Genomic DNA, 21098 nt, shown 5'->3' on the forward strand with positions numbered 1-21098 from the left:
ATAGTTTTTATCTCATGATTACTCGGGTTGATGTAAAGAAAAGGCCCTCCTACAAAGGGGATCATTTAAACTATCATTTTCTCATGCATGCATTTATTCACTCAGTAACTCATCTGATATTTACTGAACCCCTCTCTGCCAAACCCTGGATCAGGCATGCATGACACAGTCTTCTCTTGACAGAGTTCCCCTATCTTGGACAGTCTGGAAAATTCTCTTTTCCTTTACAGTTAAACTCCCTCAAAGAGTTGTTTATACTTACTATCATCAATTTCCTTCTTCCCATTTTCTCTTTTTAATTTTTTTTAAGAGACCAAAGATGTTAATGTAACTTTTATTTTTAAAAAGTTTATCTAATATGGTTTCAGATTCCACTGTATCTAACCTTATTTTATTAAAAAAATTGAGATTTAATGCATGTGTTATAAAATTCACCCTTTGAAAGTAAGTGTTTAATTCAGTGGTTTTTCAATAGCATCCATCACCACCATGTAATTTCAGAACATTTTCACCCCAACAGGTCATGAAGTCATGACAAAACAGAAATGCATTCTGTACACTGGAAAGTACCAAACACATGTAAATTATCTTCTTGTAGGTTTTGCTCAGTAGAACCTTATTGGTTAAGGATGTGAATAAAGATACATACCAGTGATCCTGGGTTCTCCACCTCACGTCTTGCTTGCCTTTCTTCTTTGAAATGAACCAAACTCTCCAAAGGGGAGATAGCAACTTTTATCTGCCCTTGGCACTCTCCACTGAAGTCTGTGATGTTGTACCAGCCACAGACAAACTGGAAGCCAGAGAGAAGCGGGGACAGGTCCACAGAGGCAAAGCCAATCACCCTCTCCTCATCTGTGGGGGAGAAAGAAGAGCTGGGCAGTGTGGCCAGGCACGTCCTGCCACTGGGCTTTGAGGTGGCACACAGAGGTGATTTAGGGGGTGGGAGGGGGCAGTGATTCCACAATCAACAGAGAATACAGATAACGAGGGTAAGAGACTGGCAACCATAGCCTGTTTTCGAACTACTGTATATTGTTTTGTATGGTAGGGAAAAGCTGGCTGGGTTGAGCTCTGTCCTCTTGATATAGGCAACTGGAAAACATCCCTTAAACATAAGAGACACTTGTTCTTCTCCCTAGGGCATCAGGTCTCACTGATTTTCCTTAGGGAAGTGGGTCTTGAAAAAAATCACTTGAAAGACCAACACTCTTGGAATTATGAATGATTTGCATGTTCTTAATTATAGTTGTCTGTATTTTTCAAATTTTCTATAACATACACATGTATTATATTTAATTAAGAACACACACACACATACACACACACACGACAAACAACCCCCTAAAAAACCAGTACAGGGTACAAAATGAGTTTGGGCTCAGGCTGCTCTTAATGACAGAGAAGACCCCTTCTTGGTTGGACGAGCTACCATGCAATGACCTTTATTTTCAGATTTACTGCTTCTCACTTCTGACATGAAAGTAGCTGAGGACAAACAGACCCCTGTCCCTTTACATGCTCCTGTTTTGTATAGGCTCCACTCCCTACACTGAAACAAGGACTGATTCTACCAAACACGGACACAATTCTCAGTCTTCAAGATGCTGAATAAATCAAGGAATGCAAATTTTCAAGAAGAGTGGTCATGAGTTTCCCGATTCCTTTGACACTGGACTCATCACACACTGTCTAACATTTGTTTACAGTTTTCTCTTCTCTAGACTGGGACCTACCTAAAAGCTGAGACCAAGTATAACTCACTTTATGTTCCCTAAACTTTCCATACCTGGCATATCTTTCTACCCTACAGGAACTTGATAAGACACCCACTGAGAGCATGTGTGAACCGGCCACTGTAGAGTGAGGCTAAGAAGCAGGGTACTACAACCGCAAATCTAAATGTGGCTTTGACTTGAAAACACATTATTCTAATTTCCTGGGCCTCAAGTTTCATATATAAGAGAAGTGCTGAACCAGATTTAAGATTCTCTTTAACTTGGACAGTCTTAGATTACAGGAACACTTGAAGTAGTGTTCCCCAGAGGAGGGGTCATGTAATTCTTACCCACTGGGTGTGAAGAATGATGGGAAGCCATTGATTTGTTCTCCAAAGATATTCTTGCTTTTCAAAGAAAGCTAATCTTGCTCTCTTTGGTTATCAAAGATGTAACCTGTTCTTGTTATATAATAACTTTAGGCAACCCCACTTGAAGGTTCTGTCTAACATGAAAGCACTTCATCCTAAACATAGTGGAGGAGAAATCTGGCTAAATTGATCATCAAGAAAAAAAAATCAGGAGTTCCCTGGTTGCTTAAAGACTAGGATTTTGGGCTTTCACTGCTGTGGCCCAGGTTCAATCCCTGGTCAGTGAACTGAAACCCCACAAGCTGCAACTTAAATTTATTATTTAAAAAATTTTTCTTTGGCTGCGCCATGAAGCATACAGTTATCCCAGGTCAAACCCACACCCTCTGCAGTATAAGTGCAGTCTTAAACACTGGATCGCCAGGGAAGTCCCCTGTAAGTTAAATTTAATATCAGATTTAGCAGTCAATCCCCCATTCTCCCTTTGCACTTTTATGTTCCAGTGATCCTGAACTTCCCTTGTACTCTTTCTTTACTCTAGGCTTTTGTATTTGCTATCCCTTCTGACCATCCAATGTCAAGTCCCTTCATTTCCCCTCAGAGGTATGCCCCTCAAAGCCTTCTCTAACATCCTAAGTCTGGGTTAGATGTCTGCTACCAGAGCACCCTATGTGTCTTGTTTTACCTTTGTATCCCCATCACTTTGCACAGTTCCTGGCACAGAGTAGGAACTCAAATATTTATTGAACATAGCTTGGTCTGGTCTGAGTACCTTTTACAATAGGTTCCTTCAATCTGTGTGGAAAGGATGGAGTTAAAAAGGATGGAGTTAAGTAAGTCTATATACACTGAAAGACAGAGCTGGATGAGCTCTGTCCCCCTTTACACCGGGGTTCTACACGATTGTCTAGAGGTCCTGAAAGGTAGGGAATGTATTTTCTTCATCTCCATACCTAACAGCCCTAGCACTGTACTTACACATAGTAGGCATAATAATAAAAATAGCTCCATTTACTACATGCCAATTTGCCCCAAATACTTTATATAATTATCTTTAACCCTTACAAAAACTGTTGTTGTTATTGTTCAGTTGCTAAATCGTGTCCAACTCTTTGCAACCCCAAGGACTGTAGCCTGCCAAGCTCCTCTGTTCATCGGGTTTTCAGGCAGTAATACTGGAGTGGGTTGCTATTTCCTTCCTCATCAAAAACCCTGCGTTGAGGGTTCTATTAATCCTAATTTTATAAATAAGGAAACAAAGAATCAAATAGGTAGAACAATTTTCTCAGGTCACACAGTCTGTAAATAGCAGAGCCAAGATTTGAATACAGATCTGCATAGGACTGAAGTTTATTCTTTTTTCCTGCTGAAGTAACTTGAATTGAGGCAAAGTCTGGTCTGCTTGACAATCTGTGGAATACTTTAGAGACAAGACAGGAATAGAAAACTAGACAGGAGTGCTGTGCTGAGCTGAATATAGCAGGAATTCCTTGTAATGATTCAGAGAAAACAAAATTGTGGTCAGTTCCTGACCCACTAATGAGGCTGGGCAGGGTTGGGAATCCTCGGCAGCAGCATGGGACCAATGATCAAAACCAGATCCGAGGCATCACTCCCAAAGAGGAGCACAAGAAGGGAGCCTGGTGAGTCCATCTCCTTCACCCCCTGACTGCCCTCAGGTCTTTATTAGGTTTTAGGGTTACCCATTATGGGCAAGCAAACACTATGATGCTATAGATAACTCAAAATCATTGAAGGTCTGGAAACCAAGATCCAGCAGGAATCTTAAGGGAGCTAGGTTTGTAACGAGGGATTTAGTGAGACAAAATTTTCTAAGAGCTGTGAGATAGTTGAATGTCCTAATCACCTTATTTTTCTGAATTATTCAATCTTACTAGTCTGGGGAAGTACAAATGGTAAAGGCTAAACAGCCAGTCAGAACTGGGTTTGAGGAGAATGCCCTATTTGTCCAGTGGTTAGGACTTGGCACTTTCCCTGCCGGGACCTGGGTTAATCCCTGATCAGGGAACTAAGATTCTGCAAACCTTGTGTGTGGCAAAAAAAAAAAAGAAAAAAAAAGTGCGTTTGAATCCTAGCTCCATCAATTAATAGATATATGACCTTAGTCAAGCCACTAAACTTTCTTGGGCCTCAGTCTTTATATATATATAATCTAACTAGTTGTATTTTTACCTTACAAGATTAGAGATATTAAAAGCATACTGCCATTCACTAATAAAAACAAAGCAAGCAGTCAAACAAAATGATATGGTCTCTAAGGATTTAAACTCCACCGGAGAATGACATGCCATTCTATGGGATCACCTCTAACACACATATGTGTTCCCAGCACCATCGGTGTCACGCTTTTACTTGGTTAAAAAAAGAAAAAGACTGGCAAATTAATAAGATGTGGACTTATTTTACAACCAAAGAAACAGTTCATACCTCCTTTATGCCAAACTTTGAAGACCAGAGTTTGTTGTGGGTCCAAAAGAAGCTCTTTCGAAAGCCTAGTAAGTAAAACAAGCACCATAAATTACGTGTAGGAAGCTTCGCTAGTGAAATCCAGACTTGAAGGGTATCTTAAAGTTTGCAAATCATTTTCCTTTCATGCTCAGGACCATCTTCTAGGATATACTTTTATCCTCTAAAAGCAGGGGATGGAAGTTCAGAGAGGTGATGTAACTAGTAACTTGTCAAGAACTGAAAACACGCCACCCGGATGTGGTATTCTTTCCCCTGACACCAGTGGCCCCCATTTTATTGGAACAGGTAAGGATTCTTCTCATGTCTCGTGGTGGTAGGTGGAGGCGGTGAGAAGAGAGGAAAAGAATGTTCATTGAGCACCTACGCTGGGCTTAGCCTTCTGATTGCCTACATTTGGAGGCAGATTTGATATTTTAGATAAAGTACTGGCCATTATGGCCACAATTTCTGTAATTTCCAGTAGCTCACCACAGACAGTACTGAACTGTCACTGCAGTTAGAGCTCCTGACTCAGGTCAACCTCTCAAATTTCAAAAACACTGAACATGTGAGCAACTGCTGAGACTCAGCTAGGTACATAAACATTGTGAGAAAATAGCAGATCAGATACCATGTGTGTGGCTAGTGTTGGTGGACAAGAATTAAATTTTACAAAAGGTGATGCAGTGTAAAGATAATATTAACAATAATTAGTCACAGAACTCACACTTTTAATAATGATGAAACAGTAACAGCAGAAAAGGGAGGAGAGCCCTGAGCAGCAGGCCTCTGTGCCAGCGCCCACCTCTGAGCTGCGGGCCACATGGGTGACAGGACGGCTCCAAGTCCTCTGTTTCTGAGCTTTCAAATCAGATCTGACATTTGTTATGTACCTACCATGTACCATGAGATAATACTCCTAAATTTCATGTAATTTGGACCTCACAATAACTCTGTAAAAATTACCTCAACTTTATACATGATGAATCTGAGGCACAGAAATGTTATGTAACTTGTTCACACAGTTAGTGAATGACAGAGATGGGGTTGGAGGCCAAGTCTCTCTAGTTTCAAAGCCCAGGCTCTTCCTACTGCACCAGAAATCTTTTCCAAAGATGCATAATCCACAGCCTTTGGAGATCTCCACCTTCTTCACTTAGATAACTTGTATACATTCTTTCACACTTAGCTGAGGTATTTACAGGGATTGTCTTAATCCACTGTCTTTAATTCCCACTGCCCAAGAACACAGCAGAGCAAATAAGAGGACTCCATTGAATAACTTTTGAGTTGTACTGAGTAGAGTTAAAAAACACCACGGCAAAACCTTTAAACCACCACTAGCTGTGAATTCATAAGCATTAGGATTAAATAATCGTTTGACAAGGAAAGCGTTCTCCAAGTCTGCTCAGTATGGTAGTGTCTGTTATATTCCTCACTCTGAGTCTGTCTCTTGGAATAGAAAGCAGATTCTGGAAAGCTGATGGTACATCATAAAATACAAACCTTGACTGCTGTTGAAAATTCCAGATGGGGGAATCTGTGTTTTCAACCACTTGGGTGTAGATAGGAGATGGCTCATCAGCTGTTACAAAGGATACACAACAGCTGGGTATTGATACTTTCCGCTGTGTCAAGGGGCTCCCTGAAATAGGAAACAGTGAAGTGACTAAACTTTAGGCAACCAAAAAAGAATGTGCTGGAAGCCTCTCATTATACAGGCACAAGAAGAACCATTACTATGTTCTACCTTTGGGTCCCTGTGTCTGAAATGTTTCTGCTATTGAAACTGTTCTTTCAAGGCTCAGTTCATAAATACCATCCAGCAAGAAACAACTTCTCCCATCTCCTTGTACTCTGTGGGATGATGGAAAACACTGGATTAAGAGGAAAAAGACAGAACTACAAAGAACCTGGACTTAAAAGTCCGATGATCAATGACAGCTCTGCCACACACATTCTGTGCGACTTCGGCAATGTGTGACCTTGGGCACGGCCTATTTTGGCCACCCCCTCTTCAAACGACGTGTATGATACTTACATCTCCTCAGATGTTGTAAGGATTAAAAATAAATAACGGGGCTTCCCTGGTGGCTCAGTGGTGAAGAATCTGCCTGCCAATGAAGGAGACGTGGGTTCGATCCCTGGTCTGGAAAGATCCCTCATGCTGTGGAGCAACTAAGCCCATGTGCCACAACTACTGAGCCCACGAGCTGCAGCTACTGACGTCTGTGGGCTCTAAAGCCTGTGCTCTGCAACAAGAGAAGCCACCGCAACGAGAAGCCTGCGTGCTGCAGCTAGAGGAGGCCTTGCTCACCGCAGCTACAGAAAAGCCCATGAAGCAACGAAGCTCAGCCAAAAATAAATAAAAATAAAATTATAAAAAAAATTATCACACAGATGGAGTCACATAGTATATAACCTTAAAAATAATAGTAGTAGATAACATATATCTCTTGCTGTGTGCCAGCATTCTTCTAAGAACTATATATGTATTAACTCACTTAATCCTTTCAAAAAACCTATGAGGAAGATATTATTATTCTCATTATATAGATGAAAAAAACTAGGGTATAGACAGACTGGCTACAACCTGGTAAAACCAGTTAACAAGCATATTCTTGAAAGAGCAGGGAAAAAAATGATTCTAATAAAATGGCAGTAATCAAAGAATAGCTAACAGAAATCAATAAAACAGCACTCATCATTACTAATGTGAAATGTACAGAATAACACTAATACTACCTTTATCTACTGAGCTATTGTCTTAAAAGTTTTTTTATTTTCATGAAACTTTACAGTACTACATGGACTGACTTGCTCAGCATCCACCCTCACTTACTTTTACTGTTTTGTATTCCTTTACTGTAGAGATTGAAAGGATCACGACTCTGCTGTGCTAGAGAATGGATGGATACATACTGGTCTCTATGTATTAGACGCCATTACAACAGATTTGGAAGGCAGACGGGAGGCAGAGGCCATGTTCCTTTTCCATCTGCTACTAGCATGGATGACACTGAGTCTCCTGCTCTGGGGTTGTGTCGCTGGGTCCCCAGAGGCCCAATGGTAATAGAGATATTTCCTGATCCCTGGACTGCACTGTTGGCACTGTTATTTCTAACTTAAAAGATCCACTGGTTCTTTCCTAAAAGCTTAGCCTAGAGCCAACTCCCTGAGCCCTTCCAGTAACTTGAATACCTTAACATTCTACATTAAACTTCTCTCTGTTTAAAACAGCTGGAGCAAGTTGTTTCTGGCAGCTAGACTCTCCCTGACGTAGCTTCCATTTCTCTCTTTCTCAGTCTCACCCCCCTCTCTGTGTCTCCCATTTTTTTAGTAGGTCTCAAGTTTCTCAACTGATTTCTTCCAATAAAATGTCATAAATCCTCACAGCAAGGGAGATTCTATAATAATCTGTGTCTATGTTTCCCTCACTAAACTAAGAGTCTCTTAAATGCACAGAGCAGGCCCACAGCTCTTATGGTTTGCAGACTCCCTGTTGCCCTTGGTTTGAGAAGGTTGCCAGGGCTGAAGAAGAGAGAGCTACTAAGAAAAATGGGAGACACAGAGAGGAGGAGAGAGAGATGCTGGCTCGTATGCGTGCAGGGGGCACCTGCAGAGGACAGCAGCATCTGCTCAGGCCAGTACTGAGAGGTCAGCAGAGAGGACCACCTGGGCTTCTGGGAGACAGGACTCCTGGGTTCTGGTGTACTCTGCACTGATTTAGCGTGATATATTGGGTGCTTCACTCTGACCCTCTGGGCATCAAGTTTCTTTATCAGAAACATAAACCCTCAAATTACTTCGGTAATTACCTACGATAAATTCTATGATGCTAGACACCTACCAATACTGCCCAGATCTCTCTCTCATACCTCAACCCTCTCTTTTTAGGTTCACTATTTTTGAGGCTGCGATTTGCTAGAGGCCGTGAAACAGAAGTACTATTTCTACTTTGGAAAAAATTGTTCCTTATTCAGTCTTGAACAGAAACACTCCTTTCAGCCAAACAGGCAGGTGATAAAGAAATCAGTTTGGGAGAGCAAGTCTATCAGGTTTCCCTGGCTCTCCCCTTGCAGTTGGAAATCTGGCTGGGCCTGTTTACCTTCCTGAAAAAGGTCAAGTTCTGAAATACTTTTGGAGGCAGCCGAGATGAAAACCGCTATACCTCCTACTGAATTGGGACACACACTGAGAGCCGTTAAGAGGACTTGAGATGAGCCACCTTTACCATTTAAAAGTTTTCACTGAATTTTCTGTGTTTCACCTAAGTGTGGAAAGTAGTAGTTTTATGCATCAAAAATGGCATAATTTCTCCAATGAGATTAAAATAATAACTCCTTATTTTTTAATTTTTAAAATCTCTTGGCTGTACCACACAGCATATAGGATCTAGTTCCCTGATTAGGGATCATACCAGTGCCTCCTGCATTGGCAGCTCAGAATCTTAACCACTAGGGAAGTCCCATAACTCCTTATTTTAGTGTTGATAAGTTTTCTTATCAACACTAAATTTGTGCTGATAACATCCCTGAAAATCACATAAGATAGTGATTTATCTCTATCTGTAGTTTACAAACAAGGCAACCAAGGAACAGAGAGGTAAAGTGGCTTGCTCGTCACACATCTGGTCAACTGGAAGGTTTCCTAACTCATATTCCAGGGATATTCCATTGCAATAGTTCTAATTAATTCTACCTGGTTAAAAGAAAAGCTCTCCCTCTGGCCTGGAGTAAATAGATGGAAACTTTCCCTCAAGCAATGCCCAGATTTGTACATTAATAAAAACTTAGCTCAGTTTTGTTAAGCTATCATTAACTGACACCTGCTCTGTGGCTTACATGCACAGATGAGTCAGATCTGATTCTTGATCTGGAGGCAGACAAAAACAGATAATTATAATATAATACGATAAAGACTATACCAAAAGCACAGGGGGCTGTGGGAACGCAGAAGGACCTCTAACCCTGCCTGGGTAGTTGAAAGAGAACCTCTAAAGGCTGGTGATACTGAGGATGGTTTGGGTTTTCACTGGGTATAATTTAGATGACCTCAAATCACTTTACCTCTCTGTTCCTTGATGGCTTCATCTGTAAGACAGGGCGAGAGATACTCGTCATGTCTATCTTATGAGTACTGAAGCTGATTCTTGAAGGTTCCTCAGAGTTTTTTCAACAAAAGTATCCAAGAAACTCTTGTATTTCAGAACCAGGACCACAGTGGGGACTACACTGTCTCAGGTGTAAGGCATAATTCAGGGCTGTTTATGAGCCTCTGCATTCAGCTTTGCACTAAAGAGTCATTTGTTCCCTTCATCAATGAAGATGCTTCTAAGGCATGAGAGGGATGGACACATTGAGAACACTGCTGAAGGCAGGACGGTCAATTTGGATATTAAGGAAGCATCTACCCAGAATTTTCATAAGAACTTGGCAATTTATAGCTGACTCACAGCGTGGGATATGCTGGCCTCAGCTCCATATGCTTAGAGATGATCTTATAAGACTATTACATTTCACAGTCGAGGAAAAGAGAAATGGGTTGCCCAAAGTCACTATATAAGTTAATGGCTTAGCTAGGGCCAGAAGCCAGTCTTCTGAATCCCATTCCAGAAGTCTTTCTATTATATCATCATTTGGAAGTACATTTCAGAGAGATGATGTGCAGGTCTGTACACTAAGGGCCCAGCACAGAGTCTGAGTGAACCATCAATATTTGCGGGGGAGGGACTATATGGGCTTATCACTGTGAGAGTAGAACTTGGGAGACAAGAGATGCTTAATCTGCCCTGGCTAAACAGAAAGAGGCAAAAGAACAAGTGATTTACAGATTTGTAACTCATGCCAGAAATACAAGAGGCAGTGAGTATCGTATTCACAAACAAAAGGACATTATGCCTGCTTAGCTGCATCATGAAGACACAGGTATTGAGATACAGAAATAAACACACAGTCCCTGTCCCCAGGGAACAGACAGCCTAAGGAGAGACACATTAAGAAACATTTTCAGTACAGAATAATAAGTGATACGAAGGAGGAAACCTGTGTAGGGATGGTGGTGGAATAAGCAAGTTTTGGGAACAGAGAGGAAAGTATTCTACTAATAGAGGTGGTCAGTAGGCTGCAAAGTGTTAGTATCATCTAGTTTACTCTTGAAGGACGAGGAGCAAGTTCACTGAATAAGAGGGAAGCCATACCAGGTAGAGGAAAGACCATGATCAAGGGTAACATGATAGAGGATGGGGCACTGGCAAAAAGCAAATTGCCTAATATAGGAAAGAGTGAGAGATGAGGCTGGAAAGACTGATTAGGCCACACGGCAGTACTCTGTGTGCTAGGCCACTTGACTGCAGTGACATGAAGTCAACAAAGTATTTTAAGTGGAGAGATGAGGTCACATTTGTTGACCAGACATAATATAATCTCAGTAGTAGAATGAAGAAGATACTGAAGGAGAATACTGTTCACAGCAATTGTTGAGAGGGCAATCCCATTAATCTAAATTCCTGAAGCCTGAACATGCAAGGAATCAGTGAGAATAGAGAAAAGGTGATATAAAACTTTCTGGGTAAGAGGACATGATCTTATACCCTGTACTGGATACAGCAGTAACTTACTATCTATATGTTGAATGAATCTAATCCTTACTATCCTCTGTTAAAATTCCACATAAGCGACTTTCCTGCAGGAGAAGCAAAGTAGAAAATCACAGAACATATTAAAAGGAGAGAAAGGGCATTTGAACAAGGTCTCTGCTTCCTCATTTAATATTTACTGCTTGTATTATATGTTAGACATAGTTCGAGGTGTTGGGGATTTAGCAGTCAATAAATCAAAAAACTGCTGTCTCTCTAGAACTGCTGTCTTTCTAGAAAGACGGAAGATAAACAAAATACACTATTTAAAGGCCATAGACAAAAATAAAGCAGGAAAAAGGGATAGGTATTGTTGGGGGAGGCTGTAAGTTTAGATGGGTGACCAAGGAAGGTCTAGCTGAGTCAGTGATTTCAGTAAAGCCAGGCCAAAAGTGAAGAATGTTCCAGGCACACAGTGAACATCAGATTCAAAAGCCTCAAAGCAGGAGTCTGCCTATACATTCAAGAAAAAAGCAAAGAGGCCAGCATGGCTGGAACAAGGTGACAGAGAGAAAGAGCAGGTTGCTGGGGAGAATTTGGTAACTGGTAACTGGGGAAGGGAGAAAGGAATCTAGGCTAAGAAAGGTGCATGAGCCAGGGACTGGCTTGCTATTTATTATGACTAGAAGGGAAAGAAAGTCACTATGGTGCCACCACTGTGTCCACGGCCCCTCTAAAATCACGTCAGTTCATCATATCCCCTTATCTGGGTGATCATCTCCTAGGGGACAGAAACTGTGTGCCATTTGCTCTGGACTTTCTGTACCTGGCACTGGCCTAACATTTACTACTTGCTGAACTGAACTACCATTCTTGCAACATAAGCACAGGACTGGACATACAGTACATAATTACCCTGGCAATACACAGCGTAAGCAGGACTAAATGATAAACACAGATAAACTGATAAATACATCCGGAGAGGCAAGGTAAAGACTGTGTACTAGACCAAAGAGCACAGGCTTTAGGTGAAATTCCTTTAGGTCAGGCTTTAGGATTAAAATTCCAGCTCTATAGAGCTTATCAACTGTGTAACTCAAGTCATTTGTTTTGTGAGCTTCAGTTTCCTCATTTATGAAATGGTTATGTACTGTAATCTGCTCATAAAATAATCCTTTGTGCTAAGGATTAAAGTGAAAGTCACTCAGTCTTGTCCAACTTTGTGACCCCATGGACTATATATAGTCCATGGAATTCTCTAGGCCAGACTACTGGAGTGGGTGAAAGTGAAGTCACTCAGTCGTGTCTTACTCTTTGAGACCCCATGGACTGTAGCCTACCACGCTCCTCCATCCATGGGATTTTCCAGGCAGGAGTACTGGAGTGGGTTGCCATTTCCTTCTCCAGAGGATCTTCCCAACCCAGGGATCAAACCCGGGTCTCCTGCATTGTAGGCAGACGCTTTACCATCTGAGCCACCAGGGAAGTCAGAGGATCTTCCCAACCCAGGGATCGAACCCTGGTCTCCTGCATTGCAGGCATATTCTTTACCAGTTGAGCCACAAGGGAAGCCCAAGAATACTGGATAGTGGTAAGGATTAAGTGAGATAATTAATGTACAAAAGTAAGAGTAGAATTTGGTACAAAGAGATGTTCAATAAATTACTGCTAATTGTCAAGCCATATTTCAAAATGCAATTTGCTGTCTAACTGAGAAGTTACAAGCATATTTTGCTTTTTGCAACATGGAGGCAACCCCTAAAACGGAACATAACAATGTTTTTGCACATTAAATTTTATTTTCAATGCAAAAACAAAAACCCAAAACAATTTTTGCAAAAATCAAAAGCTTTTTTGTGCTGTCCTTAAATTCATTCCTTATCAGACTTGTCACAGATGGGCTGCATTGGTAGGGCAGACAAAAAGCGTAAACTGTTTCCTAATTTTGTGACTCATACGGGACCTCAGTATCTCTAATACAGCACAGCAAGATTGTATGTGGAGAAGACTCTGTCCTGAGACAGAACGCTTCAAGGTCTCTGACACACAAAGGTGATGAGAAGGTTGAGAACCTCAGGGTCTTTGTAGAAGCTTATAATTCTGGAAGTAACATCTGTTGGTAGTATGTATATGGAGAAATAGAAATAAAAGACAGATAACAGCTACTGTGAGCATGAATTCTGTTTCTGTTCCAAAGTAATAAGGATACACAGCAAAAACTGAGAGGCAACACAGAATCTGTAGGAGCCAAGCAGGAAGGCCAAATCAAAAGACATACATTGAAATCTTCTGGACTCACAAAGCTATGGATTTTTAGCTCTCAGAATAATCACATTTCTCAGAACTGATAATCACAGCCATTTACAGATGAGAAATTCAAGACAAAGAGAGACAATAACTGCTCAAAGTCATAAACATACACAACTTATTGCCTGGAAATACAGGGCTGAATATAATCCTACTAGAATGTAAGCTTCATATGCTAAGTCACTTCAGTCGTGTCCGACTCTGTGCGACCCCATAGATAGCAGCCCACCAGGCTCTCCCGTCCCTGGGAATTCTCCAGGCAAGAACACTGGAGTGGGTTGCCATTTCCTTCTCCAATGCAGGAAAGTGAAAAGTTAAAGTGAAGTCTCTCAGTGGTGTCCGACCCTCAGCGACCCCATGGACTGCAGCCTTCCAGGCTCCTCCGTCCATGGGATTTTCCAGGCAAGAGTACTGGAGTGGGGTGCCATTGCCTTCTCCAAGCTTCATAAGGGCACTATTATTGTCATTTTGTTCACTGCTTTATCCCCAGCACCATGGACAGTGCTCACACAGCAAATAGGATATGTTTTGTTGCTGAAGCGCCCGGAACCAGCCCCGGCTGATCCAGGGTATTCGAAGGAGAGACAGCATAGGCGAGGATCAGGATATAATAGCTTCAATTAGATATTAATTAAAGATATAAAGAGTAATAGAATAAGGATAGCTCAGTAGGAAAATTCAGTGGAGAAAAGAGGCTGAGTGGCTTGGTTTACGCGGGAGACCAATAAAACTTCAAGACAAGAAGTTTGCACCACTTACGTAGGCCACAGGCGTCCTTCCGTTCTCCCGAAGGAGAGGAGACACTGAGGCCTCCCCGGTCGGATCTTAGAAGCCCAGGCATAATTAGTAAGCATGGTGTGTTCCGCGCTCCAGATGGAGACTCAGCCAGAGTGGGAGAGAGAGCGACATGGGGAGACCAGTATTTCGAGAAACTGATCCCAATTCTTTATTTTCCATGGTCTACTTTTATACACTGAGATGTTATGCAAGAGTCACGCGGGGTCAGCAGACCTGACTTTTATCAAAGTCAGGTGCTTCATACAAATGTATACAGAGGTCTTAGGGGTGTTACATCATCTTCTGGCCAGGGGGGCCTGCTGACAATTTATGACCCTCTCCTTGTGACAACGGTCAGTCAACCAGGACACTTATTTCTCCAGGGGTGATTATTCTTAAAACAGACACCACCCAAATAAAGTTACATTCCTATAGGGTGAGGGTGTAGTGGGTTTTAGTTAAGGAAAGAATTTACTTAGCCTAAGGTCTAACGTGATTAATATCAAAGGTTAATACTTATTTCTTCTATATATTCATTAATGTGTGTAAGGGCAGGGGATGTGGAGACTTAGCAACAAACATTGGCTCAACAAATGAAAAACCCTTCACCAATATAATTTCTAATCAGCCCATTATACTTATACTAATAGTTTTCTAACTTTTCTAAGGTTTTTAGAAGGTTTAAAGCATCTCGTGCCTCTCACGGTTGGGAGGCTGTGAGCAATCACATGTGGCCGGACAAGCCTGTCAGGCAGGCTAGAGAACCTTCAGAGGAGTTTGTAGGTTAAAACACTCTTATCACGCCCAGAAATTATTATTAACTGGAGCTCTAAGTTAACTCCTTCTCCGAAAGAGGTGGTGGGGAACAGCCCCCCGTAAAGTCAGAGGTGTAGGTGAGCACAAAGTAGTAAAGTAGGCAGGCTCTGGTTATGGGGGTAGATGCTCGAGGATTTCCAGGGGGACTCCTGAGGCTCGATCCCACCTTTGCGTGTGTCGAGCCTCCTTCCTCATGACCTTTGCCATGGGCGGAGTACCTCACTCTGGCCCCCAACACTGAAGGAATGAATAAATGAATGAGATAAGGTCTCTGCTCTTAAACAGCTCCTACCTAGCAGAAAAGAAAATCATGCAAATAATGTTAACATTAATATATGCAATATATGCTATGATAAAAAGGGCAAAAGTGCTAAGAGAGCAAATAGGTGGTAAATAGGTGGTAAGAGAGCAAATAGGAAACTCTGGTAAATGGTGATGTTTGTGCTGAGTCTTGAGAGATGAATTGGAATTAAGCAGGCAAAAGAGTAGGGTGATGGCAAAAGGGAAAATTTTAGGAGCGATTACAAGGCTGAATAAAAGTAGGGCGAGGGCGAAAAAAATGTAGGGCAGGGGTTCTTTGTGCCATGGATTACTTTGGCCATCTGGGGATGTCTATGGGCCTCTTCTAGTAGTATTTTTTTTTTTTTATGAATAATGTAAAATACATAAGATTACAAAGAAATCAAAGTTATCAAAACATTAAAAAACTGTGACACAGCAAATACATGTGTTTTATTAATATACAACAAGATTAAGTTTTAGGTTTAATAATTACTTTGGTTTAATAACTACTGAAATTTTGAAGTAATGACAGGAATAAATGACATGCAAGATATCTGCAGTAACTAAAATGGGATATGAAAATACCTGTGATTTCTATAGTTGACAGCATCATGCTGCTGCTGCTAAGTCACTTCAGTCGTGTCCAACTCTGTGTGACCCCATAGATGGCAGTCACCAGGCTCCCATCCCTGGGATTCTCCAGGCAAAAACACTGGAGTGGGTTGCCATTTCTTTCTCCAATGCATGAAAGTGAAAAGTGAAAGTGAAGTCGCTCAGTCATGTCCGATTCTTTGCGGCCCCATGGACTCCAGCCTACCAGGCTCCTCCGTCCATGGGATTTTCCTTGCAAGAGTACTGGAGTGGGGTACCATCGCCTTCTCCTACTAGGCTCTATTGCCTACACTCACAATTGGAAGAAACGTTCAATTTTAGTTGCTGCTGTGCTCCTGTTTAGTCTCTGAGTCATGTCCAACTCTTTGCGACCCCATGGACTGTGGCCCGCCAGACTCCTCTGTCCATGGGATTTCCCAGGCAAGAATACTGGAGTGGGTTTCTATTTCCTTCTCCAGGGGATCTTCCTGATCCAGGAATTAAACCCATGTCTCCTGCTTGGCAGGCAGATTCTTTACTGCTGGGCTACCTGGAAAACCTCAATTTTAGTTAGAGGTTAATAAAAATAAAGATGTAATTATTTTCCTATCCAAGATCACCTACCCTGACTTTAATCCTTGGATTCCTGAGGGCTTATGGATCCAGTGCTAAGAATCCTTGGCCCTAGCTATATAATGAAGAGGGATAAAGTCGGTATGAACAGAGACCAAGGTAGAGATCTAACAGAAATTTCAGAGACACAGCAATTTAATGATCTGGGGCTTTGATGGTGAAAAATGAAAAGAGGTGCATCTAAATTGATACTCTGGTTTCTGGACTGAGTAATTTTTGATACACAAAATTAAGATAACTGAGAAGGCCTACTTAGGTTCAGAAAGGCTTTCACACTGCTTAAACCTTTAGGCTTGAAAAATATAATTATTACTGATTAAGATGATTAACAATTCCTCCAGACCCTGTCATGAGTAGAAAGACTTATGAAGACAGGACTGTAGCCTGCAGAGTCAGATACCTGTTTATAGGTAAGTGAGAAGAACATACCTTTCAAGCTTAAGTGCATTGCTCTCTCTACCAGAATGCTGACTGTGAAAGTTCCATCTGACTCAGGAGGGCCCTCCTGGGCTGGGCAGACTTCAGCTGTGGTGTTGTTGCAGGGGACCTGGGTGGAGGCTGGAGACTTCTGGTGGCCATGTGGTGGAGAGAGCTGGATCTCATCAATTCCTCTGGGGACCTGCTCAGACTCACTGTGGCTGCTGCAGTCCATTGAGTCCAGCTCATGAGTGGGCCCAGGGTGTGAAGAAAGAGAGGAAAGAACCACATGAACTCTCAAGGCAGCTCCCGAGAGGTTCGAAGCGTTTCGTCCAAATAGGGGATAAACACCTGCAACAGGATGGAGAAGAATAAATTGAGGCAAGCAGGAACACTTTCTAAACCTGGAGATGTTCACTGAGGGTGCTTGTGGTCCTCTCTTGTTTGGTAGGGCCACAGGCCCTAACTTACCAATTTGCAAAAGAAACTGTGAGGTTAATATACACTGAGAGAGTTTTTACTGTCTCCCCTGCAACTCTCCAATTCTATCTGAAATAATGGAAAGTAATGAGAGGCTGGATTTTAAGCCAAAGCTGAATGACTACAAGGCACAGCTGCTACAGAAGGAATCCATGAGCTGAGGAATCCATGAGCTAGACTTAAATGACTTCTGGAGTCTCTTAAAAGTTTAACATTTGATGAAATCAAGAGTAGCCTGTCTTTTCTTCCATAAGTCCTACTGGTTCCTCTTCTTTGGCCTCTTATTAGGAATCTGACTTGATGCTCAATTTAGCCTGTTTCACCAAATAAATAGGTTTTGGCAGTAACCCTGAAGATCATTTGGAAGGGAAAGAGGAGGTGGTGGCAGGAGGCTAAAAGAAAAGGGAATATCTTACACTTTACTGTATGTATTTACTACTGTATTCCCCCATTAAACAACAAGTTCATTAACTATTTTTGACTTATCTTTTGAATTCCTAGGGTCATGTACATAGAGCAAATACTGAACAAATGCTCGAAAGAAAAGCACCCATAATGTCACTTGCAAAATACTACCTTTTTCCTTTCTGTCTTATGAACCAGTTAATTACCATGTAGATTTTCTGATTGCAAGATGTGTTGACCAGAGAGAAAGGATATCCTAATCTCATTAGCAGGTACACTTCTCAGTGTATTTAAAAACCAACATTTTAGATTATCATACAGGCTCTTATACATGGGATTAAAGGTAGACCCTAAATTCACTCATTCTTATTTTACATGTATTAACTGAGGACTTAGTGTTCTAGGCACTGTGTTAGGTGCAACAATCTGATGAATTTGGATGTACTTTAAGGCTACAAAGTTCAGAGCCAGTTCTTAGATCTTAGACTGTATACCTATGCTCCACTAAGGTATGCTGTCACTAGATAATGCCCTTCTTAAAGCAGCCAGCAGACCTCTTTCAGAAATCTCTTTACTTTCAAGAAGCATTACTAAATTACTATTAATCTTTCAACATGCAATAATGGCCAGAATACTTACTAATATGTGACCTTGGGCAGTTACCCAACCTACTTGAGCCTCCATTTTCATGACTGAAAAATGAGTTTGATATCTAATAGATTTCTGGGAGGACCAAATAAAATAATGTCAGAGAGGGTATCTCACTTGGTGCTTGTCACAGAGCAGAGGTGCTCAAACCGTAAGAGCTAAGGCTATTCATCACTTACCACTGACAGTGAGTGTCCTTGCTGACCTCTCCCCAAGTCTGGTCAAGTCCACATAGGCTGAGCCAATCCAGCTGTCTGTCTGGTGGGGCCTCTCCACACTCTCATTGCCATAAGCCCGCCACACCTGGATCTCTAACCTCTCCTCTCTGAAGTACCAAAGCAGTGATGGGTTCCTAGTGACTTCTGCTCTTTTGGATGCCTTGAAAGTAACCATGACCTGCTTTTTGTTTGTAGATTCCTTAGGCTTCTTGAGAGGGGTCCAAAAGCCTTCGTGATCATATAGCTTGTAGCGGAGGTAGCAATATGTATTCTTATGAATGTGGTTGTGGCCGGCAAGCAGCACGCAGTGAATGGGCAGCCAGAGCCTCGGGGTGGAGATGGTGACAGTGGCTGGCTCCTCTTCATCCATCTTGACAAAATCCTTCAGATGACTCTCAAAGCTCCAGCCCAATAGCTCAGCAGCTTCCAATACCCGCTCTCTGTCTCCAGGATGGGTGAAGGAGACTGAAAGCTCCAGACCACCCACAATCTTCTGCATGAGTTCCAAGCCATGAGGCAGGGCTCCCTCTTCTGGGAAAACAATAGGATACCATCCTGTGATCCCTTATGAGAGAAAAGGAAGATTTTTAATTATTGTTTTAAAAGTAAAAAGACTTTCTGCCTAAGAGCCACCATCACCCTGGTCCAATATAGAAAAGAAAACATAAACCCACAATGCACTGAAGTTCGTTTCATCTGACCACTGAAAGACAATGAAATCAGGTGGAAGAACAAAGGTTAGGAGCCGAAGATCTGAATTTTCTCCTTGGCTCAGTCCAAAATTAGTGGTTCAGTCTGGGTAAGCCATTAATTTCTTTTAGCCTTATTTCATTACCTGACAAACGGGAAAAACAGTGCCAATCTTGCTTACTAGACAAAGTTATTATGATTGTCAAATGAGATAATGGTTCTGGAAGAGCTTTGAAAGAATTAAAAATGTGAAATAGTATTACGATATGATGAGTACAATGGAGAAGGCATGGGACAGGATGAGGAGATCTGAGAGATGTCTAGCTACGGGTCTTTTACCAAGGGAACTGCCACTTACTGAACACATACAAAGGACCAGGCACTAGACTTTAAAATAAAAATTTTAAATATTAGCTATTTGTTACTGGGTATCTATTATGTGTCAGAAATTCTCTTATGCTTTATACATACTGTGCTCTGAATTACTTCAGTTATGTCCAACTCTTTGTGACCCTAAACTGTAGCCCGCCAGGCTCCACTGTCCATGGGATTCTCCAGGTAAGAATACTTCAAGGGTTGCCATGCCACTCTCCAGGGGATCTTCCTGACCCAGAGACCAAACTCATGTCTCTTATGTTTCCTGCATTGGCAGGCGGATTCTTTATCACTAGCGCCACCTGGGAAGCCCTGATACATATTACATCATTTAATTTTCTTGATAACCCTGTCAAGTTCTGAGGACTAAATAGGACAATAATCCATACTTGACAGATGAGCAAATGAAAGCTCAGAGACCTTCCCAAGTTGTTACAGCTACCAGGCAGTAAAGCTAGGATTTGAATCCAGGTATAGCTGGCTTTAAAGTCTACAATCCACCTATTGTAAGTTCAGAATATCTTATCTAGAATCTTCAGGATCAGATTTGTCTACACTTTTAAAAATTTTCAGATCTTAGAAAGGTTATATGGTACATAAATTGAATACTATGTACTAGTCAGTGGTCACGTAGGTCAGGGGTTGGTAAACTTATTCTGTAAAAGGGCAGATGGTAAATATTTTAGGCTTTGCAGCCATATAGTCTCTGTTGCAGCTATTCAATTGTATTGTAGTGAGAAAGCAGACATAGACAATATGTCAATGAATGGGCACAATGTGCTCCAATAAAACTTTATATAATCAGGAAGTGGCCTAAGTCAGAAAATAAAGACTAAACAGTCTCATGTCAGTTGGCGTCAGGTTTGGCTGCTTATCTAACTTAAAAAAACTTGTAATTTTCTGAGCTTTTTGGATTTCATAATTATGTAAAGCAGTTTATAGACTGGTATAATATTCACAGCAATTTTCTGAGATTTTATTAATTAAAATTATAGATGAGAAGATTCAGACTTATTGAGACGAATTTGCCAAAGGTCACTTACGGTGTTATGATTTAATGCATTTAATTTTGGGGGGCCTTCCAAGCTTTCATTTATAAAATGAGGATGCTGAAATGAGAATGTAGATTTCCAAGACTCCTTTTAACTTTAGTCTAAAAACCCACAGCTTTGGTTTAGTAATTTCTCATCATTGGGTATTAATTTCCTCACAACCAAGTGGTTCTTAACATTATTTGGTCACAGATCCCTTTGGCGGTAATGAAAGTTGGTCCAGAAAAATGCTCAAATATAAATCCACAAAGAATTTCACACCATTTTAGCAC

The 21098-nt window shown here is 41.4% G+C and overlaps 1 protein-coding gene across 2 annotated transcripts in view; it reads right to left on the minus strand.

Annotated features, from left to right (window-relative positions):
• The window catches only part of C2CD3 (C2 domain containing 3 centriole elongation regulator), a 125660-nt gene that overhangs the window by 31319 nt on the left and 73243 nt on the right, over nt 1-21098 (minus strand). For both annotated transcript variants that reach the window (XM_019974661.2, XM_070803880.1), the window contains 5 exons: nt 18671-19273; nt 16971-17309; nt 6065-6203; nt 4538-4602; nt 650-855 (listed from right to left, as the gene is read on the minus strand). In XM_019974661.2, the coding sequence (XP_019830220.2) occupies nt 650-855; nt 4538-4602; nt 6065-6203; nt 16971-17309; nt 18671-19273 (1352 nt within the window). The remainder of the gene's footprint in view (nt 1-649; nt 856-4537; nt 4603-6064; nt 6204-16970; nt 17310-18670; nt 19274-21098) is intronic.

This window comes from Bos indicus, chromosome 15, assembly GCF_029378745.1.
Source record: "Bos indicus isolate NIAB-ARS_2022 breed Sahiwal x Tharparkar chromosome 15, NIAB-ARS_B.indTharparkar_mat_pri_1.0, whole genome shotgun sequence".
Taxonomy (NCBI): domain Eukaryota; kingdom Metazoa; phylum Chordata; class Mammalia; order Artiodactyla; family Bovidae; genus Bos; species Bos indicus.